The sequence below is a fragment of the Ochotona princeps genome, chromosome 13 (genome assembly GCF_030435755.1).
Source record: "Ochotona princeps isolate mOchPri1 chromosome 13, mOchPri1.hap1, whole genome shotgun sequence".
Taxonomy (NCBI): domain Eukaryota; kingdom Metazoa; phylum Chordata; class Mammalia; order Lagomorpha; family Ochotonidae; genus Ochotona; species Ochotona princeps.
In genome coordinates this window covers 40,670,034-40,695,328 of record NC_080844.1, presented here as the reverse complement: position 1 = coordinate 40,695,328, position 25,295 = coordinate 40,670,034, and the positions used below count along the sequence as shown (strand labels likewise).

Below are 25,295 nucleotides of genomic sequence, written 5' to 3'. Positions count from 1 at the left end.
GCTTGGCTGGTCACCACTCCCAGCCCTCGAGCAAACCAGCTGATAAGGCAGTCCTGAAGGGGTGAGCCCACAAATCCTCTACATGATCTGCTCCCAGACCCAGTTCTCTCGTGAGCCAATTAGTATCATGGTCCAGCCTCATGTGCTCCACGCCGTGCTCCAACACTCACTGGTGGGTTACTGTGGTTAAGTCCTGCCAGGCAGGAAGGCGGTGGTTGATACCAACATGGGAGACCAGCTCAGGTCTCTCATGTGGGCGGGTATATTGGTTTGGCCCCAAAAGGTCCTCTGGTTCCCTCCTCTAAACCACCCAGTCTCAGCCCCCCCATTTGGGTGCAAGTGCAGTAACCAGGTTGGTGGAGATCCCCCAGAAGTCACTCCTCACCTGTCACATTCTCCCTCAGCAGTCCTCCCTCCCACACATCCCTAGCACCCCTTCTCCGAGCAATCCATACACCCTCATGCCCATGAGTGCAGAGAATTCAAAGCCTGGTCCTCCGGCAGTGTGTTGCACCACCCAGGTACCATGCCAGAGGCCCACACACACTTGGGTGTGGGTTCCCAGACCCCATATGCCAGCATGCTGGCATGTGCATACCCTTCCACTGCCCATCTCTTTGGGAAAAAAAAAAAAAAAAAAAAAAAAGAAGACTGGGCAAGTGCACAAGCTCACTGGTATAGTTTACACAAATGTGGCATTAATCAGGCCAGAATGCTTGCCAGCTTTTAGCTGCTTTTCTCCCAGTAGTGTAACACTTGCCTAGACACAGGGCATCCTAGGCAGTTGCCTACAGCTGGGTCACATGGAAGATTTTTCTTTCTCACTCTCATGTTTTATAGTTGTTTCTCCCAAAATTCTTCCCGTAGACAATATAATATTAATTTTCATTTATATTAATTTTCTTTCAATTTATTTGAAAGACAGGGAAAAGCAGAAACAGAGAGGTCTCCTCTGGTTCATCTCCCAGATGACCATATCAGCCAGGGCTGAGCCAAACTAAAGGCAAATGTTCAGAACTCAACCTAGGTCCCCCACAAAAGGCAAAGACCAGTTACTTGAGCTATTAGACACCGTCTCCCAGGGCACGCATTAACAAGAAGCCAAGACTAAAACTCAGGTACCCTATAACATTGTAGGGGACATGCAAGTGAGCATCTTACCACCAAACACTCACCTCAGCTATGCCTCTTAATTGTATATTTACTTTGTGTTTTTTTAAAAACATTTATTTTTACTGGAAAGTCAAATATACAGAGAGGAGAGACAGAGGGGAAGATCTTCTGTCAAATAGTCCACTCCCCAAGTGATCACAGGGCTGGAGCTGAGCCAATCCAAAGCCCGGAGCCCAGAGCCCCCTCCGGGTCTCCCATGTGGGTGCAGGGACCCAAGGTCTTAGGCCATCCTTGGCTGCCTTCCCAGGCCATAAGCAGGGAGCTGGATGGGAAGCGGGGCCACCAGGATTAGAACTGGCACCCAAATGGGATCCCAGGCTTGTAAGGCGAGAACTTTAGCCACTAGGCTACTGTGCCAGGCCCATTGTTTGTGTTTTATTTTAAAGATTTATTTATGGATTTGAAAGTCACAGTTACGGGCCCGGCGGTGTGGCCTAGCAGCTAAAGTCCTCGCCTTGAAAGCCCCGGGATCCCATATGGGCACCGGTTCTGGTCCCGACAGCTCCACTTCCCATCCAGCTTCCTGCTTGTGGCCTGGGAAAGCAGTTGAGGATGGCCCAATGCATTGGGACCCTGCACCCGCGTGGGAGACCCAGAAGAGCTTCCTGGTTCCCAGCTTTGGATCAGCACAGCACCGACCGTTGCACTCACTTGGGGAGTGAATCATCGGATGGAAGATCTTCCTCTCTGTCTCTCCTCCTCTGTGTATATCTGGCTGTAATAAAATGAATAAATCTTTAAAAAAAAAAAAAAAAGAAAGAAAGTCACAGTTACAAACAGAGAGGGAGAGACAGAGACAAATGGCTACAACAGACAAGACTGGGCTATGGGCTAGGCCTAAGTTGGGAAGTTCATCAGGATTCCCTACATAGGTGACAAAGGTCTAAGCACTTGGGACATTTTCCTCCACTCTTCCAGACACATTAGCAAGGCACTGGATTGGAAATGAAGCATAATAGCATTGCCCACCTCCCTATCCCCCTGAACCTTTTTTTTTTTTTTTTTTTTCTTTTTTTTTTTTTTTTCCTTCTTCTCTTTCTTGATTTTCCTTCAACTATAGTTAACTATGTAAAGATTGTCAACAACAATACAATAAAATGGATTATAAAAAAAATAAAAAAATAAATAAAAAAAAATAAAAAAAAAAAAAAGAAGCATTGAAACTCAAACCAGCACCTATATGGGACAACAGCAACACAGGCAGCAGCTTGAGATACTATACCACACCACCAGCTCCTTTCATCCAAGTTTAAAAATAAATCTCTATTAATGCTTTTGAAAACACTGTTTCGCTTTTGAGAGCATATAAGGAAGATGACACTAACCTCTGATATATGTTCAATTACTGTGCTGGTTACCTTAAAAAACAATTACCTATCAAAGTTGTATGTTAGATAACAAATCTTGGTGATCAACACAAATTCTGAAAATAGCAAATTCTTGTTTTCTTTTTCTTTTTCATTTTAAGATTTATATATTTTTATTGGAACGTCACATTTACAGAGAATAAGAGAGACAGAAAGATCTTCTGTCCAATGGTTCACTCCTCAAGCAGCCACAATGGCAGGAGCTAAGCCGATCTGAAGCCAGGAGCCAGGAGCTTCTTTCTGGTCTCCCACACGGGTGCAGGATCCCAAGACTTTGGGCCGTCCTCAACTGCTTTCCCAGGCCACAAGCAGGGAGCTGGATGGGAAGTGGAGCAGCTTGGAGAGAACCAGCACCCATATGGGATCCTAGCACATGCAAGGTGAGGATTTAGCCACTAGGCTATCGTGCACTGGGCCCAAGTTCTTGTTTTCTAAACAACATTCAAGGATTTCAAATTTATTTTTAATATTTATTTTTATTTGAAAGGCAGATTTTACAGTGAGGGAAAAGACGTAGTGGTCCTCCATTCATTAGTTCACTTCCCAATTGGCAGCAATAGCCAGAGCTAAGTCAATCTGAAGTCAGAGGCCAAGACCTTCCTCGTGGTCTCCCAAGGGGTTAAAGCACTCTCTGCTGCTGCTTTCCCAGGCTATCAACAGGGAGCAGAATTGGAAATAGAACAGCCTGGACTAGAACCAGCACCCGTATAGGATGCTGGCACCGCAGGTGTACAATTAGCCTGCAACACCACTGCACTGGTCCCTAGGATTTATTTTAATTCTAAGTGGTATGTATAAAGTTAAAAAGTAAATGAGGGCCCCGGCGGCGTAGCCTAGCAGCAAAAGTCCTCACCTTGAAAGCCCCGGGATCCCAAATGGGCGCCGGTTCTAACCCCAGCTGCTCCACTTCCCATCCAGCTCCCTGCTTGTGGCCTGGAAAAGCAGTTGAGGATGGCCCAAAGTCTTGGGACTCTGCACCCATGCAGGAGACCCAGAAGAGGTTCCCGGTTCCCGGCTTCAGATCGGCGCAGCACTGGCCATTGCGCTCACTTGGGAAGTGAATCATTGGACGGAAGATCTTCCTCTCTGTCTCTCCTCCTCTCTGTATATCTGACTTTGTAATGAAAATAAAATAAATCTTTAAAAAAGAAAAAAAGAGTAAACGCGAGGTTTTAGCACTGACCTAATTAGACAGCTAGAAGCCAATATGCCATACTATAGTGCCTAAGTTCGGATCTCGGCTCCGCTCAAGACTCCAATTTCCATTTGCTAATGTGCACCATAGGAAGCAGCAGAGGATAATTCAAGTACTTGAGACCTTGCTGTTCATATAGGAAACTTGGATTGCATTCTAGACTGCTAACTTTGGCCTTGCCCATGTAGAGGATGAAAGATGTCTGTCCCTGCCTTTCTCGTTAAAAACAAAAACAAAAACAAAAACAAAAAAACTTAAAAAGTTAATGGGGCCTTGAGATTATTAAAGGACTATACCATTCTAACAATATGGGGGCAAATGATAGGGGAGGGGGGAAAGGTAAAGGGAAGTAGAGGAGGGAATCGTATACCTACAAAATCATATCATGGAAAATAACAAAAATAAATAAATAAATGGGGGAAAAGTAGGGTCAAGGGATTTATGCAAGCGAAACAAGTAAATCATCACTCCCCAAAAACAGAGTATAGGAATTACTGAAGCTGCTGCTTGGGACTCCTGCACCCATTCCAGTCCTTCCTTTCCGTGCCAGCTCCTCTGTTTGTGACCCAGTTTCCTGCTAATGTACATCCTGGGAGGCAGATGACGGCTCAGAGACTTGGGTCACCCACTCACGTGGATATCCAGATTGTTTCAAGCGCCTGGCCTCAGGCTCATCCACCCTTGCTGTTGCAAGTCTCTGGAGAGTGAGCAGGCAGATGCAAGATAGATGTCTGTCTCTGTCTCTCTCTTGAAATAACAATTTTAAAAAAAAGTAAAACAGAAGGATATGAAGATTATCTCTAAAAGGATATGGTGAAAACTTCCACCCAACATGTATTCTTTCCAGAAATTCTTTTTACAAACCTCTTCAAATTCATTTATGGACAGTTTCTTAAACGTCTAATGGTACTTCCAAACCCCCTAATTTTCTTTACCTTCTTTTCACTACTCTAACATGAACAATGCATAAATAGTACTTATATTTACTTTTATATTCCTTGTCCGGCTTTTCTCAAGCAGATACTGAGAACATTTATGTTATTCTAATTTCGACCATAACAAAAAAATAGGGGGGACTGACACTGTGTTTTAACTGACTAACCCTCCACTTCCTAGTGCCAGCATCCCATATGGGCGCTGGTTTGTGTCCCAGCTGCTCCACTTCCCATCCAGCTCCCTGTTTGTGGCCTGGGAAAGCAGAAGGATGGCTCAAACCCTGGGCCCCAGCACCCATGTGGGAGACCCGAAGGCCCTGGCTCAGGGTTTTGGATTGGCTCAGCTTTCACCACTGTGGCCATTTGGGGCTCGAGCCAGCAGATGAAGATCCTTCATTTGCTTCTCTCTCTGTTAACTTTGCCTTTCAAATACAAATAAATTAAATCTTTTTTAAAAAATTATTACAGTCCTTGAATAACTTATTCCCAGAATGGGACAACAGAGAAGTATTTCCTCTACTTGACTAAAGGATTGGATACAAACAATGTAAATGAAAACCAGATCTGGAAATTCTAATTTCCCCATGTATGATGGGTGGTTGAACATTACAGTATTTGGGAAAATGTGAGAAAACAGTTCATAATTTTATTTCAAAACTAACATGTTCAGTTTCAAATTTAACATGTTTTACTCTGTAAAGACAGAATTGTTACAACAAAAATAGTAATCAACATAAAATTCAAATTAGTAAGAAGCTGAAAAGCCAAACTCGAAGGCATTGACACACATTATCACAATCACTCTCCAACTAGCTTGCGTGAATGATACTTGGTTTCCTAAGGTAAACTTTTGTTAATGCAGCAAAGAGCCTGCTAAAAACCCAGACAGTCACATGGGTTTCCTTCTTCTTTTAGCCACAGAAATAAGAAGTGCAAAAAAGGCTGAAGCAACAAAATCTGGAAGGAGTAAGCCATGTGCAGCTTGTGGAGTTTCTTCTTAAAGAATTACAGCTAGCAGCAGCAGAAAGAAAATTAACACCTTTTTTGAATAAACTGTAAAAATGTAAGAAAACGTACAGTTATACTGCCATTGAGGAGACCCAAGAATAGCTTTAATAAAAAGAAGCTGAGATTTAACTAGGCAAATATAATTTCCCAAACTAGTAAAGTTTGGTGATGTAGCACTATACTTGTATTTGTTTCTATTTGTTTCTCTATTGCACTTTCTGTTTATACTTATTGATTACACAGTACTTACAAATGATCCAATTTAAAACAATAAAGCAACATTAGTTGCAAATGTGTAAGGTATCAGTGAGTACCTGAGGAAACCTGCCCATCAACCAAGCCAGGAATTCAGTAGCTTAGGAACTACCTGTATCAGAATTCCTTGAATCCTAGGAGTCCCACAATATGGTACCCACACCATGGTGCCAATTAGAGTCTAGCTGCTGTTTCTGATCAACTCCTAATCCATTTGGCAGATCCAGATGGAGTTGTGAAGCTGGGAGTCTGAAAAGCGAACCAGCAGATGGAAGAACTCCCAGTCTCAATCTACCACTCCACCTTTCTAAATAAATATAAATAAATCCAGAAAAAAAAATTGGGGGTGGGGGTGCCTCTGCACGATAGCCTAGCAGCTAAAGTTCCCTCCTTGCACGCACCAGGATCCCATATGGGTGCCGGTTCATGTCCCAGCAGTCCCACTTCCCATCCAGCTTCCTGCCTGTGGCCTGGGACAGCAGTCAAGGATGGCCCAAAGCCTTGGGACCCTGCACTCAAGTGGGAGACCTGGAAGAAGCTCCAGGTTCCTGGCTTCAGACTGACTGGCCCAGCCCCACCTATTGCGGCCATTTGGGGAGTGAATCAGCAAACGGAAGATCTTCCTATCTCTCCTCCTCTCTGTATATCTGACTTTGCAATAAAAATTAAAAAAAAAATCTGGGGGGGATTTCCAAAATGGGCATTTAACTAGCAGATACGACACAGGCTATGGCCTGTATCCCTATGATTATCTGGGTCCAATTCCAGCTTCATGACAGCACAGATGTTGGGAGGCAGCATGTGACAACTCAGGAAGTTGTGCAACAGGTAAAGTTGCTGCTTATGATGCCACAATCCTAGATGAGTGCCAGTTCAAGTCCTGGCTGCTTCATTTCGATCCATCTCCCTGCTAATGCATCTGGGAAAGCAGAAGATGGTCCAAGTGTCTGAACCCATGCCATCTGTGTGCGAGCCTTGGAGGGGTTCAGACTCCCAGCTTTGGTGTGGCCCAACTCCAAGGCTGCAGCCATGTGGTAAGCAAACCAATGGATGGCAAATCTCTCTCTCTCCCTTTCACGCTGTAACTCTGCTCTTCAGATTATAAAGTAAATAAATCTCTTTTTTTTTAAGTATAAAAAATTCAAACAACTATCAGCCAGCTCTCTGAGCACAACTCTTAGTATAGCTAACAGTTCCTAGGAAAAAATTAGCAGTCTCAAAAGAGACTCATTTTCCCCGGTGAATGTATTTTGAGATGGGTAACAGATGTATTGCCTCAAATTCTCCAAATGTTTCCACTTTCCCAAAACCACTCTACCACAACATAGTAACTATGAAATGCATGAATAAGCCAAGTTAAACATTTCTTGAACTTAGAACTAAAAAAATCTTTGTCTAGAAAAGTCCTATAAAATAATACAAGATACATTTTAATATATCTCAACTCTCCCCTTTAGTGCTTTGTCAGATTTGCTTCTCAGGCAAATCTCAGACTTCTGGAAATTGTGTCACTATATCAGAATTTATTTCAACAGCCACCCAAATCCATGTACAAATTATGTTTTAAATTCTCCTATTACATAAGTTCTGCCATGCTTCTTCCCTAGTACACAAAAATTCATTGCAATGTCTTCCTTTCCTAAAATTAGTGGATTTCTATGGTTGTACTAGAGAAGGAATTACAATAACCCTGCTACAGTTTGATTAATAACATGTGTCACTACATATGGTACATAATAAATACAAGACACTTGGAACATTATCTTATATAACCCTCATGACAATTCCATGAGGTATGTATTACTATTTATCTTTATTTTATGGAGGAACTAAGATCCAGAAGTCCAGATCTATAACTATTCAAAATCAGACAGTCTAATTCCAAATGTAGCTTTTGTTTTGGTAAAGGTTTACTTATTTATTTAAAAGGCAGAGTTACAGAGACAGAAGAGGAAAGACAGATCTTTCATCCAGTGGTTTACTCCCAGATGGCCTCAACAGACAGAGATGGACCAGTACGAAACCAGGAGCCAGGAGCTTCTTTTATGTCTCCCACGTGTGTGGCAAGGACCCAAGCACCTGACTGTCCAGGTACACCAGCCAGCAAGGAGCTCAATCCGGAGTGAATCAGCAGGGACTCCGACCAACACTCAGATGAGAGGACAGCATCACAGGTGGCGGCCCACCCGTTGTGCCACAGTGGGGAGCGCCCACATCCCACAGTTTGAATAAACTATCTAAATTCTCAATCCCCAAAAATTTAACTGACAAACTACATCAATTCAAGATAGTTTCCTAAAAAATGCAAATTTACCTGCCAAGATTAGGTCCCTTAAATCTGATTAAACGTAAATTGCAAATAACAGAACCTACTTGTTTAAAAAATGCACTTTTACATTTCTTTGAAGTACATCAAAGGTTAGGAACTACTGCCCTGGTTCACAAAATGGAACCCTAGAAACCATCAAGAAATATACGGTCTAGAAGTTAAAGTCCTACATTTCAGTAAATTGAATAACGAAAAATTACTTATTACCTTATTCTCTGCCCCATCTGCCATACTGCCATATCCCAAAGAAATGAAATGGAAAGAGAAAGGAAACAAAGCAAGTTTGTTACTGAGCTGTTGGTCTGTACTGTCCACACTTGAAAAACCAAAGAGGGTCAGCATGGTGACTCAGGACAGGAAGACTTTTACTGAAAGATACAATGGAAAGCTGAAGGCGATAGTTCTGTCTCTAGCAACCTCTTATTTTACAGTATTAAATTAATCCCACTCTTGCAGATCATCTCTGGCAGATGTTTCAGAAATAGCAACCTTGATTTTTCACAGGGATGAAAAATGTGACCCTGAGGTTCCTTTCACTTCAAACATTTCCAAATTTACAGAAGAACAGAATCACCCCCAACAAATCAAACAACCTTCTAGTAAAGCTCTCTGCTGAATAAAGTGTAAAGTGATGGTAATTTACAAACCTTCTTTTTGTGACAATTGTATCTTTGTAACATGTTATCAACAGAGGGTTCGGTAACTTTCCTGTACCTCTAGAAACACTTTAAAATTAAAGGTGTGTCTTTAAAAATAAATTTCTAGCACTCATTTTGAATAGTTCAGATTTCTTCCAGGCAACTCCGAGTCAATACTGCCGAAGCAGCCTGCCTTTGCTTGCTGAGGCATAGCAGTAAAATGCTAATTTAATTTAGTACTTCAAAATAATACTCATATGCTCCAATGTTTAAATCATTAGTCCCACAAAAACTGGAGTTCTCCAATACTTTCTACCTAACTTGTATTTCTAAACTCCCCACTTAACAAATTTCTAGGGTGAAGGCTTGTACTAGTGCTAAATTTTCAGTTTCACTAATGCAGATCCCTAGAATGTCATTTGTGTATTGATTCTGGATGGGTATTCAGGATTAAAGATGCCCACCTTCCATATCACAGTACTGGCTCTGGCTCCTCATGCCAACCCCCTACGATCTGCAACACTGATTCCTAAGTCAACAGCGAAGGCACAAGTGAGCGGGTTCCTGACCCACACAGAAGACCTGGATTGAGCTCTGCTTTGAGCTCTGACCTAGCCCAGTTCCAGCTGCTGCAAGCACTGACAGAGTGAACCAGCAGACGGAAATGTACTCACTCACCTCTTTCTTACTGAATTTAACATATAAATTTTTAAACTGGAAATGAATACATATGTTGGGAATACACACACACATACATATGTGTGTGTGTGTGTATATATGTATATATATTTTTAACCTGAAAGATTTAGATTTAAAGAGAGTGCAGAGACAGAAAAAAAAAATTTTTCCATCCACTGGCTTACTCCCCAAGTGGCCACAACAGTAGAGCTGAGCCAATCCAAAGCCAGGAGCCAGGAGTTCTTCCAGGTCTCCCAAACAGGTGCAGCGTCCCAAGGCTTTGGCCCATCCTCTACTCTTCTCCCAGGTCACAGTCAGGACATTGGATGAGAAATAGAGCAGCCAGGGCACGAATTGGCGCCCACATCATATGCTGGCATTTGCAGGTGGTGGATCAGCCAACTGACCGGCCCCTGAATTTAATGTTTTGAATGTCAACAGATATTCCTTCATTCTTCATGTAAATAATTATATACAACAGTATTGTTTGCTTTGTGGAGCTTTTTTTTTTTTTAAAGATTTATTTTATTTTTATTGTAAAGGCAGATATACAGACAGGAGGAGAGACAGAGAGGAACATCTTCGATTCGATGATTCACTCCCCAAGTGGCCACAACGGCTGGAGCTGAGCCAGTCCAAAACCAGGAGCCCGGAGCCTCTTCCAAGTCTCCCACGCAGGTGCAGGATCCCAAGGCTTTGGGCTGTCCTCAACTGCTTTCCCAGGCCACAAGCAGGGAGCTGGATGGTAAGTGGAGCTGCTGGGATTAGAACCAGCGCCCATACAGGATCCCGACACATTCAAGGAGAAAACTTTAACCGCTACACTATTGCGATTAAATGCTCCCCTTGGGGAGCATTTAAACTTTAAAAATTATAAGAAGCCTGATACTGTCTTTATTGAGATTCGGAAAAACATTTTGTCCCGTAGAAACTGGCTTTGCAGGCATAGTTTTATTTTACTTGGCTAGGAGGAATATGCAGCTCAGAAAGCATGAAAGCTCTATCTCACAGTCTATGCTGACTCAGGTAAATCATGATCCTGTCAATGAGTCAAAGTTACAGGTGGAAAAAAGAACACAGTTGACTTTGAGAATCTTGAACTAAGAAAAATCATAATCATAGCAATTTAAAATGCTCAGCATATTTAACAAAATCACAGAATTTTCATATTAGAACAGAGCCTATCTAACTATGAGAAGCACTCACTAAAAGAGACCATTTTTCCCCTGTCAGCCCACCTTTGGTAAGAAGTGTTCTGAAACAGTTTTTGATACCATTTAGGAAGTTTCAGAAGTCAACAACTACAGAGAAAGCTGCAAGAATCTGGATGTTCCAGAAACTGTAAAGTCAATTTTCTTTTAAGATAAAGGGAGGAAAATCTGCAACACTCTCTTCAGTTCGCTGTGTTCTTTAGGGTGACCAAATTCTCATGACTCAGGACGAGAACTTTTCAAAAAAACTGGTAAGTACTACAAGGACGTACATCGACCTATGAGCTTCTAAGTAACAAGCAGACCCATGTAACCCTAACAAGTCTGGAAAGCATTAAGTGACCTTGTCGTAACCCTAACAAGCCTGGAAAGCATTAAGTGACCTTGTAACAAACAACAAGCACCTATCAGCCCAGAGAGAGCCAATCAATCTAAACACTAAACACCAGGGCACAAATTTGCTCAAAGGACCCACAAAAATAATTTTAAACCTACGGTATTCTTTTAAAAAGTAACCTGTGCAGACATTTAGCCGAGCAGTAAAGACACTCACGTCAGGAAGTCTGGCTTAATCCCTGCCTCCTGCTCCTGATTTCAGACTGCTGCCAATGTAAACCTTGGGAGGCAATAAAGATGGCCTGAGTCACTGGGGTTCTGCCACCCATGTGAGACACGCAGGTTGACTTCCTGTCTCCCAGCTTTGGGCCAGCACATACAAGCCACTGCAACTATTTGGACAATAAAACGGGATCAGAATTCTATATTTTTCTGCCTCCCTCTCCATTTCTCAAATAAGTAATTAAAAAAAAGCAATAAATGGATGCTTAGAACAACACCTAATCTGGAAACCCTAGAAATTTCAACTCTTCACTCTTCCTCATTGCTGAGTTGGCGAAAATGGTAACAGTGATATTCGTTAAGCATTTAATTTTCATAGGGTTAGGATATGAGGGAATGCTATTCCTAGGCCTCACTTGTAGAAATCACTCTAGACACAGGAAGAAATATCTATGTGAAACAAGTCCCCACAGGGTCTAGAACAAAATTACCCTAATCTAGAAGAAGAGCATAAGGTCCTCCAAAAGAAGAGTTTCAAACAAAGTCTATTTCCTACATAATCTCTCTCTTCAAGATTTATTTATATTTATTGGAAAGTCAGATTTACAGAGAGATGAGACAGAGAAGAAAGATCTTCCATCTGCTGGTTCACTCCCCAAACAGCAGCAATGGCTGGAGCTGAGCCGATCTGAAGCCAGGAGCCAGGAGCTTCTTTCGGGTCTCCCACACGGGTGCAGGGTCCGAAGGCTTTAGGCCATCCTCGATTGCTTTCCCAGGCCACAGGCAGGGAGCTAAATGGGAAACAGAGCAGCCAGAACACAAACAGGCACTCATATAGGTTCCCAACATTTGCAAGGTAAGGATTTAGCCATTGAGCCATCGCACTGGGCCCTCCTACATGGTTTCTACCTCATCAGTGGAAGTTCCTATCAATAATGTTTATTCACTGACAACAAGCTACAGTAATACACATATTGTTGTAAAATGTTCCCTTGAATATTTAAAAAAAAAAACAAACACAAAACTACCTTTTCAAAGTGTTTCTGTTACAGTTTTTCCCAGTTAAGAGAAGGAGAAGGGAAGCATGGAGCATAAACAGGGGACAGAAAAAAAAATAGAGTTCTGAGTGAAAATATACACGTGGACAGAAATCAGGAATGGTTTCTAATCCCAGTCTGCCACCAGCTCACTTCAGTTATTTATCTTTCTCACCTAACAAATAAGGTGGGAGCAGGGGTTGTACCCAAGAACATGAATTCATCCCTAAGCAAGACACTAACCAAGGATACTTTGGTACCAACTGGAAGGCAGGAGGTGGAGGGAACCTCCGGAGCTGCTAAGACAAGCGTAGCTGTGATTATTTTGCCTGTAGACAGAGAATTTGGTCAGAATTATCCCACCTAGAGCACAGTAAAAAAGAGAATCCTTCAAAGTTAAACTCAACATGCTAAATACTGAAGATTCACAAATAAATGCCAGTACCCTTAAGGTGTGCAGAACCCACTTCATGGGCTGGTGCTGTGGTGCAACACACGAGTCGGCCACCTGTGACATCAGAGCACAGGTTTCCATCCTGGCTGCTCTGCCTCTCACTTGGCTGCCTGCTAAGGTGCCCGGGAAAGCAGCAGAGGATGGCCCAAGTACTGAGGACTCTGCTACCCATAGGGGAGGCCTTGATGGAATTCCTGGCTCCTAGCCATGACTATGGTAGCCGTCTGAAAAGTGAACTAGCAGGCAAAAAATCTTGATCTCTCCCTGTTTCTCCAGCTCTGACTTTCAAATAAAATGTAAAAATTCTGTAACAAAAGAACCCAGTTAAAATTTACCTAAATACTAAGAGGAAAACTGCCTTTGATTCTGCCCTTTCCCAACAATGTCATATAAGTAAAGCAAAGATTCCTAAGCTTTATTCTTTTAAATTAAGATTCTTTAATCTATTTGAAACAGACATGGAGAAGGGGAGAGGGACAGTCAGACACATACATACACATACACAGAGAAAGAGAGAGAACCTTACATCCACTGATTCACTGCCCAAACGGCCACAACATTGGACTGGGACAGAATAAAACCACAAGTGAGGAAATCCCACATGGGTGGCAGGGTCCCAGGCACACAGACCATTCTCTGCTGCCTTCCCATGCACATTAGCAGGAAGACGGTCCAAAGACAAATATCCGGCACTTAGATCAATTTAGCATATCATCATTGCAAGTGGCAGCTTAACCCACTACACCAAAATCCGCCACAATTCCCGAAGTCTCAATATGTACATCTCAAGAAAGAAAAATGCTTACAGGAAGTAACTTCTGAACACCCCTTTTTTAAAATTTTATACCCAGTGCTCCAATACGAAGGAATATTATAGCCATATGAACACTACCTGGCTACAACACATGTCATTTGTAAGTTAAAGAAAAATGTTAACTTGATCAAAGTTTATGCTTATTGCTAACAGTAGAAAGCCTCTTATAAGTAGGTGTGCCTTATAATTGGTCATGATTGTAATGTATGTCTCTCTGCAAACTTATTCCTTACTAAGAGGAATTCGACCTCTGCTCAAGGATCATTATTCAAATTATCTCTATTCCCAACACCTGCCACCAAGTAAACCCTTAGGATGATCTTCAAAGTGCCTCCCAGGTCTAAAATCCCTCACACCTGACCTTAAAACATAACCAAAATGGAAACAATGACCAATATCTAAAGGCCATATAGTGTCTCAAAGACACAAACTTAACTCACCTTGAGACTTTATAGAATATTACTATAAGCTTTAAATATGATTTTGCAACTACAGATTCAAATACAGATATTATTACATATTTTGTCCCATGAATAAATGAAAGTAGAACTCCCCACCCTTGCTTTAATAAATCTGAAAAAGCAGGGAAAATAGGGACAAAAGCAGCAGCAGATGAGCACGTTGGCTCATCTGGCTAAACCTCCACCTCCAAGTGCTGAGATCCCATATTGGCATCAGTTTGTGTCCCAGTTGCACCACTTCCCATTCAATGCCCTGCTTGTGGGAAAGCAGTGGAAAATGGACCAAAACTTTGGGACCCTGGACCCACATGGGAGACTCAGAAGAAGCTCCTGGCTCCTGGTTGCTGATTTCAGATCAGCTCAGCTCCAGCCGTTGGGGTCATATGAAGATTCAACCAGCAGATGGAAGATCTTTCTATCACTCCTCTCTGTCATTCTGCCTTTCTAATAAAACTAAATCTATCCTTTTTAAAAAAGACTAAAACATATCTACTACAGTCAGAAAACTGCATCTTTGTGTCCACCAATGCGCACACCAGTAGTACAACCTTCTAAAACTGGAGCTGAGGAACCTACCCTGTGGCTCCACAGGCTAAGCGCACAGTTAAGATATCCCTGGGCCCTGCACCCACATCAGGAGGAAGCTCCTGGCTCTACTTCGGATCAGCTCCAGGCACTGCAGCCATTCCGAAGTGAACCAGTGGATGGAGGATCTCTGTCTCTCAATTCTCTGTAAAATCTTTCAAATAAAAATAAATAAATCTTTAAAAAAATAAAACTAAACATGAGCTGCAAAATTTGCTGGGCCTAGCACGGCAGTCTAGTGACTAAAGTCCATGCCTTGCACCCACTAGGATCCCATATGGGCGCTGGTTCGTGTCCCAGCTCCTCCACTCCCCATCCAACTCCCTGCTTGTGGCCTGGGAAAGCAGTAGAGGATGACCCAAAGCCTTGGGACCCTGCACCCACGTGGGAGATCCTTAGAAGCTCCTGGCTCCTGACTTCGGATTAGCTCAGTACCAACTGTTACAGCTACTTGGGGAGTGAACCAGTGAATGGAAGATCTTTGTCTCTCCTTTTCTCTGGAAACATGACTTTCCAATAAACACAAATAAATCTTTTTAAAATTATTTTTAAAATTGTTTTAATCTCTAAATTTAATCAAGATGCCTGAAAAAGGAAAGAAAAAGAAGACTCCAAAATGGAAGGTCTTACAACAGAGAACATCTTCTGTTTGTGCAGAAACTTTTTAAAAAGTTCAGAAGCTGGTTAGCATCTAACTCAAGGGAAAGTGTTTTTTCAGTAATGTTCATTAATGTTGGTATTTTCTGAAAACTTCTCTGCTTAACTATCCACATTAACCAACAAAGCCCCACTGTAAGATCCACAATGCCCAGCACCGTATTTCAAGGACATCACATCAAGTCACCAAAACATGATTTTTAAAAATAATCAATAAGTGGTTGGGGGAAAAAGTGGAATGCCTAACAAGCAGAGAAAATGAGTTATGAGTTATCCAAAGTGTCACAAGTAATTGGTTTTAAAAGCTGGGGTCACATTCCAAGCACCAAACTGGTTGGATTTTAATTCAGATAAAAGAAAAATATACATATACTTAAATATTGTAAGGCACAATCCCTTCAAATTTCAAGCCTTCCAAACTACTCAAATGGGTTCGTATTCCATGCAAATGAAATAACTTTAAAAACCGACTTCCCTCCCCTTCACAGCCACACCCATACACACATACACCCCTCCAGCCTCTGCAAACGTTTGCAATACAATTTTTAAAATAATGGGGAAATGGGTTATCGGCTTTCCAGAAGCGCCAACTACAGATAATGGCATTTGCAGGATGCCCAGACCCGAATGCACAGAAATCAGGTGTGACAGGCACGTACAGCACACCCTCCCCGCCCCCCGTTGACAAAGCCAACAGAAAGATCCGCTCCCCGCAGAGCCCACAACTTCTACAGAAACATAAGCAGATCCAGTTCCTCTTCCCTTGGTAACAAATCAAAGCCAAGCCCGGACGCGCGGGAGGCCAGCAGAAGGCGGCCATCCAAGTCGCTACACCCGAGCTCCCGGCCGCGACCCCCGGCCCAGCCCACACCCCGACTCCGCCCCCGAGCCCCCCGGCTCAGTCTGCACTGTACCTGGCGAAGAAGTCGGCGAAGCCGCCGGTCCGTCGAGCCCGGGCCGCCGTCCCCGCGGAGCTCTGCTCTGAGGCGGGCGAGGGCACCGGCAGCTCCGCCGGGGGCAGGTGGTCGCGAGAGCTCTGGCGGCTGCTCACCTCGTAAGTGTTCCGGCAATTTAAGTGCACGTCGGGCAAGCAGAGGCGCGGCTCGGCGCCCAAGCCCCCACTAGTCCTCTCGGCCGAGGTAGCTGGGGGCGCGCCCCCCTGCAGACCCCGTGCGCCGGCTCCCGGCTGCCCCAAGTCCTCGCTGCTGCTGTCCCCGGAGCCACTGCCCGCACCCCGGGGCTCCTCGGTGTCCAGACAGCAGCTCCGCAGCGGGTCCTCGAGCGGCGCGGCCCAGTCGGACGGGCTGCCCGCCCGGTCCGCGGTCTCGTCGCCAGGCCCCTCCGGCCGGAGGGCATCGCAGGAGGGTCGGCGGCGGCAGCGCAGCTCCGGGCTGCCGGCGAGGGCCAGGTCGCGACAGTCCCGGCCCCGCAGAAAGCCCGAGTCCCCGTTGGTCATGCCTCCGCGTCCCGGCGCGCGGACATCGGCCGCCTCGGCGCCCAGGTGCTTGGCTCCCGGCGGGCAAGCGTCCGAGAGAGGCACTGCCGCGGGCTGCGGGGCGCCGGCCTGGCCGCCGAGCACCGGACGGTACAGCAGCCCCGGCTCCAGCTGTGCCCCGGCCGCCGCGAGGTAACGCTGGAGCAGCTGCGGCGTCTCCTCCTCCTCCTCCTCCTCAGCCTCCTCCAGAGGCTCCACAGCGCCGACGCCTCCGCCGAAGCCGCCCGTGGCCCGGATCATCTTTCCGTCCTGGCCCGCGGGCTCCGGCGAAGGCACCGGGAACAACTTGGGGCTCCTTCCCGAACAGGCTCCGGCATCCTCCGGACCCACCATCTGGGGCTCCGGGGAGGTCCGGATGGCTGCCGCCGAGGCAGGCGGCGGCGGACGCCCCGGCGCAGTCTCCGCCAGGGAACAGCCCTGTGGGGTGCGGGGCCGCGGCGCTCGCCGCGATGTTGCCAGACCCACCCCTCCCACTCGCGGGGTCGCCCAGTCGGGCGAGGGCGGCCGCGCGCCTGGGCTCGCGCACGCGCACAAAGCCGGGTCGCGCCAGCCTCGACCTGGAGATTCCCCGAACCATAGAGACGGAAGCTAGAGAGGCGCTCGCGGCCCCTCTGGGATCGGCCGTCCCGGAGGTGGAAGACGGTTGGGCGGCAGCGAGCCTGACAGTTCCTGACAGAGACGCGGTGCGGCTTCGCCTAGTAAAGATTCACGGGGCGTGTCTCATGTGTCGGAGTACCATGCAAGATGCCAGCGCGGGAAGTCCTTCCAGTGCTAACTCTGATTTTTACCGCTTTCCTCGCCGTTGCCACGCTTCAGGGCTTCAAACCCACGCCCTCCCTTCTTCACCTCCTACAACACCGTCAGAATTCTCCCTCGTTGGTCATTACGGAAATTCGAGCAAAAATACAGTAAGATCCGCTTTCACTCCCACTAGGATCTCCGTGGAAAATAACCAGTATTGTAAAGGGATTGAAATAAGCGAATCCTCCTTGAGAGTCAAGACAAATGATATTTAAATGATGTTCATTTTGCTTATGGAAATCCATGCATACTTTTTCCATGATGCGTATTTTCCATGAACTTTGTGAAGATCCCCTGTATGCAAGGATTTAAAAAAAAAATGTTCATTCTTAGTAGAAATCTAAAATGAGTGACCCAAATTGGGCTTCTAACTGGCCCAACCCTGGCTGTTGCCAGCATATAGGGTGTGAACAGGCAGATGGGAGAGAGCTCTTTCTCTCTGGTTTTCAAATAAAATTATGATGATTTTCACAAATAGTTTAGAGACCATGAGAAATAGTTGTTGGTTCTTCAAAAAAAATAGAATTACTATATGACCCAGCAATTGCACTCCTACATATGTGCTAAAAATTTTGAATACAGGTGTTGAAACAAAAATGTTTTACATATGTGATCATGGTGACATAAACAACCCAAATGCCCTTCAACAGAGGAATGGGGAAACAAAAGCAACCAGACCATGGAATATTACTCGACTGTAAAAGAGAACCAAGTAATGTGATGAATCTTAGAAACATGCCAAGTGAAAGAAGCCAAACACAAGAGGTGCCCATTGTAGCCTTTCATGTTCATGAAATAACCAAAACAAGTGAATTTGGAAGCCAACTGGTGATTACCTAAGATTGGAGGAATGGGGAACAGAAAACAGGGTGTTACTGCCGGTGATTACAATGTTTTGTTTTTAAGGATTACTGTATTTATGTATTTCTTTGAAAGGCTACAGAGAGAAAGGAAATTTGAAAGTTACAGAGAGAAAGGGAAAGATGGGTGGCGGATGGCCATGATTCCCGTGTGCTAGTTCATTCACTAAGTGCCTGTAAAGGCCGAGGTTGGGCCTGAGTCTCCATTCAGGTCTCCCGTACGTGTGGCAGGGAGCCTAGCGCTGAACCATCATCTTCCGCTGCTTTCACAGGCACATTAGCAAACTGCCAGCTTGGAAGTGGAGCAGCCCAGAGTAGAACTGGCGCTTCACCCACTGCACCACACCACCAGCCTCTTGTGGTGCTTCTCAGTGGAGTGGGTTGCACAAGATGACAAATATGCTAAATAGCACTGAGGTATACACTTTCACATGCTTAATTTTATGTTATGCAAGCTTTATCTTAATTTTTAAACCTGAGGTAAAAGCAGGTATCTGGACATAAGGAGAGTCACATGACTGCAAAGATAAAGATAGCTGAAGCAGTGTAATCTCAACCTTCTGTCTCTTTAACCTTTGTCCTCTGCCTGGAGAATTCATCCAGCAATTTTCTCCCTGCTGTCAGACATTTCTTAACTTGTTCATAAGTATCTGTTTTTAACTGCCACTATATTTCTCTCTACAGAAAATTATGCTTTCTAAAAATATTTTTAATTGTTTTGAAAGAGAGTGGAAGAAACTGACAGAGAGAACTTCCATCCACTGGTTTACTCTCCGGATGCCCAGAATCCCTGATATTGGGCCAGGCCAAAGGCATGAGCTTCATCCACGTCTTCCACTCATTTCCCCAGGTCATTAGTGGGGAATTGGTTCTGAGATGGAGCAGAGAGGACGCAGGCTGGTGCCCATGGAGGGTACCAACATCACAGGCAGCAGAGTAGCACACTACACTACACTCTACTGCACTACACAGCGGCAGCCTCGACAATGATATTATTCGTTTTTTTAAATTACATTATCTTTAACGCTCTAATTTCTTTCTTTAGAAGGATTGATTTTAATTTTTATTTGAAAGGCAGAGCTACAGAGAGGAGGAGAGGCAGAGAGATAGATCTTCCATCCACAAGTGTACTCCGCAGCGGACCACAACAGCCTGAACTGGGCCAGTTCAAAGCCAGGAGCCTCTTCTGGTTACCCACGTGAGTGTAAGGGCCTGAGGACATGGTCCGTCCTCTGCGGCTTCCCCAGGCCATAAGCAGGGACTGGGTGAGAAGTGGAGCAGCTGAGACTCGAACCAGGGCCCAAGTGGGATCACCAGGACCTCAGACAAAGGCTTCATCTGTTACACCAAGTCATCAGCCCCCTTTTATATTGTATAACTGTCTGAAATGGAATGAATAACATATCAGAAGTTCTTGCTGTACTTTCTACCTTTTAACAACAAAAGATTCTGTCCGCTGAAACAGTATTATATCCTATTTCACAAAGACTAATTTCAAGATCCAGTATATCCTTTTGATAGTCCATTAGAAGTTTGACAGGTGGGTTCTTGGGGCAGGGGTTAGGAAGCACTTGGGATGCCCTCATGCCATAGTGAAGTGCCCGAGTTCAGATCCTGGCTCCACTTGGAACCCAGCTTCCAGAGAATGCACACCCTGGAAGGTAGCAGGTGAAGTCTCAAATGCTTGGGTCCCTATCACCAACATGGAAGACCCTGGCTGAGTTTTTGGCTCAAGACTTCAGCCTGGCTCGGCTCTGGCTGTTCTTGCTATTTGGGGAATGAACCAGCTGTAAATGTCCTCTCTATCTCTCTGCTTCTCAAGTAAGTAAATGGAATTAAATTATTTTCTAATAAAAATTTACTTTCACAAAAATTGTCTAAATGTAAGTAGCTAGTCATGTCCTTTATGCATGACCCCTTCTTCATTATTGATGTGTGAATATGGTGCAATAATCCCATATTATTACTTTACTTCAGTTGGACTGAAGAAGAGAATCATGTCTCCAAACAAAAGACCTCAACCTCCTCATGTACCTCTAATCCACAATTTTTTTTCTGGTTTTTTTTGTTTGTTTGTTTGTTTTTTTTTTTTTTTTTTTTTTTTTTTTAAGGCTATACTGGATTTCCACAAATCATTCAAGGACACTTTCCTTCTGTGGTATTAAATCAACACCAAATTTCCTTACACCAGTGTCTCTGAAAGGTAGCTACATGTTGCATGCACTTAGGAAGTTTTACAAAGGACTGATGTCTTAGGCTCCAGAGCGATGGGTTCAATTGCCTAAGTCCTCCTCTTGCATGCGCCGGGATCCCATATGGGTGCTGGTATCAGTCCCAGCTGCTCTACTTCCCATCTAGCTCCCTGCTTGTGGCCTGGGAAAGCAGTGGAGGACAACCCAGGGTCTTGGGACAGGTATGAGAAACCCAGAAGAAGCTCCTGGCTCTTGGCTTGGGATCAGCTCAGCTCTGCTCGTTATGGCCATTTGGGGGAGTGAACCAGTGGATGGAAGATCTTTCTTCTCTGACTCTTTTTCTCTTCGTAAATCTGATCTACCTTTCCAATAAAAAATAAGTAAATCTTAGGAATAGAAAAAAAAGTACTGGTGAATAGGCTCCCACCCCAGACTAATTTTAATCAAAATCCTTGTAGGAAGAACGTTGCTTATTTGGCCATCATATAAGCTCTCAAAACTTTTAAGAGCTGCTCTTTGTTTTCTGTTTCTGTAGTTTTATTACCTCCATTCCTTTTTCTGTTTCACTTTGAAATGTTTCTTCTAAATGCTTTCTGCAAAGATTCTTCTTTCTTAATGCAAACACAGTGGCTTTCTCTTGAGGCTAGACAAGAATTTGCTCTTGGGGCTATAACATCTCATGGTCTGTCTACATATCCAGCCCTCTCTCCCACTTCTCTCCCAAACTCTCTGAACTTTATTCTAACAGTCTTTTGTCGCTGTTGTCACTGTTCTGGCTACCATAGCGTCCTCGCTGAAAGCTTCTCCATGACGGTGTGGGTCTTTGCTCTTCTATATCTCAGGTTACTCTCCCCACTCACGTTTCAGATACACCACCCTTGCTTCGGTTTCTGAGATTGTGTGCTAAGTCCTCCCGCCCAGTGCTCTCCGTGAGTGTCGGAGCCTCTCCTAGAAGCACTCTTCCCCACTTGTTATTCATCATTGATAAAGGGAATATTTACTAATTATTTGCTTTGTATTAATATGTGCCAGCAAAATCTAAAATAGCCATAGAATGTTCTCAGCATATACTGATCTGATGATGAATGGATTAAGTCAAAATACAGTCAGTACATCCCTTTGAAAATTGACAAGGATTGAACAAATTTCGTGTCAAAATCCAAGTGAAACTTCCATAATGCAGTGAAAAAGGCACAGTCTTCTAAAGACAAGTCTTCTTGGTTTGTACTGTAATCGTCAGCTTCTGCAGATGATTTAAATTCCAGGCATTCCTGGTAAAACCCCAGCTGGTAAGAGAGGGTCTCTGGGCCTAAGTTTGAGGATTACAGTGAGGTAACAAATATTGAAAGGATGCATATTGCAGATTAGCTCAGCAGGGTGAGATATGTGTGGGAAATGAGTGAAGAGTAAGATCACAAGGCAGCTGCTGCTTGGTAAGCCACAGCGGTGCAGCCACAAGTCAGCAGATGGATGAACTGCTCTAAGAATGCACACTGATCGTTGGGGAAGCATTTTAGGGGGAACGTATTAAGGGGCACTGTAATTCTACTCCTGGGAATTTGTCATGAGGAAGGCATTCCAAAAAATAAAAGCAATACAAAGCATAACTGTGCAAGAGCTAAAAATCAGAAAATGGGACTGGACCTGCGGGTGTATATTTAGCGGGTAAAGCTGACACCTGTGATACTGCATGCCATAGGAAGAACACCAGTTCGAGTCCCGGCTGTCCCACTTCACTTTCCTTATTCCATTGGAAACATTATTGTGGTGTGTAAAACAGAATCAGGCTGAAGGCTGTATAAAATAGAATCAGGCTCAAGGCCAGTGATTCCACTTTCAACTCAGCAATTCAGTTCCTTGCTAATGGTTTGGGAAAAGTAAAGGAGGATGACCTGCAGTGGGTGTGAATAATGCGAAGGTGTGAAGAGAACAGCTCCCCTGCTTGGCAGGGCCCGGGGGAGCTTCCAGCTCTTTGGCAGGGCCTGGCAGATTTCTCTCTGACCACCTTGACACAGTTTCAGCCCTTTTCACATGGACACTCAACCACCCCACTAAGAATTTAGTAATCTGTTGAGGCATTGTTTGCCCCTGTGAGATGACTTTTGCAACCAACATGAACTTGAGAGTTAATGTTACTGATAATGTCTTGGTGAGTGGGCCTCTAACTGCACACAGGAGTACAATCAAGCCCATGCTGTTTCCAGACACCTTATTGTGTACCTACCCATTGCCATAAAATCTGGCCCAGACATTTAGCATGCTTTCTGGGAAATGGCTTGATAAGAATTTTACAAACTAATGGAAATGATGGGAGTATGGGTTAAAACTGCCATGACAAAAAATATAGCTACTGGGACCCTAAAAGCTATCCTGTTACTGGGACCCTAAAAGTTTTCTTGTTACTGTGACCCTAAAAGCTATCCTGTTACTGGGACCCTAAAGGCTATCCTGCTAAGGCAAAAAAATTATAGTTACTGTGACCTTAAGGGTTAGCCTGTCCTTGCAACTCTTTAGAGCATAGAAAATGTAGTTGCTTTCATAAATTCTAACTAGAGGAAATATAGGCTGATTTCACTAACATCATAAAGATATACTTTTGATTATTGTTTGATCACTTACGAGGTTGTAGAACCTGCAGTTGTAGAGGAACTTAATGTTTGAAACCTTTTGTCTCAGATCTTTGTTTTTTTCTCTTTTGATGTATTTCTCCCATTAAGTGATGGATAAGTTGTAGAATAAGAATTGTAGCAAGAGTGTATCACTGAATAAGATGTGTTGCCTACTGAGAAATTCTTGGCTGCAATGTTGGAATGGATAATGCCCTGTCTTAAGGTGAAACAATTTGTAGAATTATCTTTGGAAACACTCACTTGTCCATTGTAGAATTGAAACATAAATGGAGTAAACTTGGCTAATTGCTAATTATAATTCTTTCCGCCATTATAACTCTTGCTTTACTTGTTCAGTTAACAAACTGTGTGAGCTTGCTGACCTAATGGCCTTTAGTGCCAATGGCCTGTAATCCCCATTGACCAAGACTCCGGACTTACTAACCCATACATAATTCAAGGTAGGGGTCTGGTTGTCACAGGTGCGCCAAGGTTAGAGCCCAGACCTGAGGAGAGCGGATGAAGACTGGCAAATCAAGATAAGCAAGGAATGTGGAATCCTTCCTCAATCATTTCTCAAGAAGTTGTAAATTGTGCCCCCCTGAAGCTATGTCAAAATGCCCCTAAAAGAAAACTTTGTACTGCTTCTGTATAAATAAAGCGGACAGCTTTCTCGCGGGGTCCACAATGATCAAAGAATCCTAGTGGTCCGTCTCTCCTTTCTTTCTCTCTTCACGCCTCATCCACACACCCTTCTCGAGCTCCGGACTCAGCTGGAGCTGGTCTCCGGCAATGACACAAGTGCTTGGGCCCCTGTGCCTACATGGGAGACCTAAAAGAAGCTATTGTTGGATCCTGGCTTTGAACCAGACCAGCAATACTGTTGTAGCTATTTAAGGGGTAAACCAGTGGATGGAAAAACTCTCCCTCATTGTGTAACTCTGCTTTTCAAAATTGTAAAATTGAAAAATATTTTAATAACCAATAATATAGGAAGTGTAGGAAAACTAGCTAAATCTTATGTGAAATAGTACAAGACAAAGTGACAGACATGCAGAAATACAGGGAACTTTCACAAAAATACTCTTAAATAAAAAGCATAAGACACACAATTGCATGCCATAATTGCAATGATGTATAAAACTATATACATAACTTTGTAAAGATCAAGAAAGTCTCGAAAAGAGAATGATGGATCTTTAGATTTTTACTGTTTCCCTTTATGTTATTTAAAAAATGATTATATTGTAACTTTCAAAGGAACACAGAAGTGTATTTCCAAATGCACATTATAGTTATAGACTTTGAAGAAACATGAGTTATAATTACTCCATTACATTTAGAAGAAAAATTACACTTAAAATCATAGCAAGACTTGTAAAAATAGTGACAAGCTCTGCAAATAATTGCTACTAGAATAATCAAATGAGGCAAATTAAAGTTCACTACATGTTACTATTCTCAAAAGCAGTTAGGGCTATATCTGAAGCAGATTGAGTATTTGTCTTTTGTTATTTCAATATTTTTATTTTCATTACAAAAGTACAAAGTTAATGCAAACTATTTTGCAATGGAACAGAAGATAGAAATTTTAAAATACAGAGTCTGGTATTTGGCTTAAGGGTTAAGTTGCTTGGTTTGGATTTTAAACGTTTATTTATTTAGAAAGAGTCACAGGGCCCAGCGTAGTGGCCTAGCAGCTAGAGTCCTCACGTTGCATGTGCCAGGATCCCATACAAGTGCTGGTCCTAATCCCGGCAACCTCACGTCCCATCCAGCTTCCTGCCTGTGGCCTGGGAAGGCTGTAAAGGATGGCCCAAGGCCTTGGGACCCTGCAACCATGTGGGGGACCTGGAGGAGGTTCCTGGCTCTTGGCTTAGAATCAACGCAGCACTGGCCATTGCTGTTACTTGGGGAGTGAATCATCAGATGGCAGATCTTCCTCTCTGTCTCTCCTCCTCTCTTTATATCTAACTTTGCAAC

The 25,295-nt window shown here is 43.9% G+C and overlaps 1 protein-coding gene across 2 annotated transcripts in view; it reads right to left on the bottom strand.

Annotated features, from left to right (window-relative positions):
* The window catches only part of TBC1D12 (TBC1 domain family member 12), a 75,320-nt gene extending 58,053 nt beyond the window's left edge, over positions 1-17,267 (bottom strand). The window contains exon 1 of one of the 2 annotated variants that reach the window (XM_058671145.1): positions 16,270-17,267. In XM_058671145.1, coding sequence (XP_058527128.1) covers positions 16,270-17,183 — 914 coding nt within the window. In that variant the 5' untranslated portion in view covers positions 17,184-17,267. The remainder of the gene's footprint in view (positions 1-16,269) is intronic. The other variant, XM_058671146.1, reaches the window with a different exon arrangement.
* Between the last annotated feature and the right edge of the window lie 8,028 nt (positions 17,268-25,295).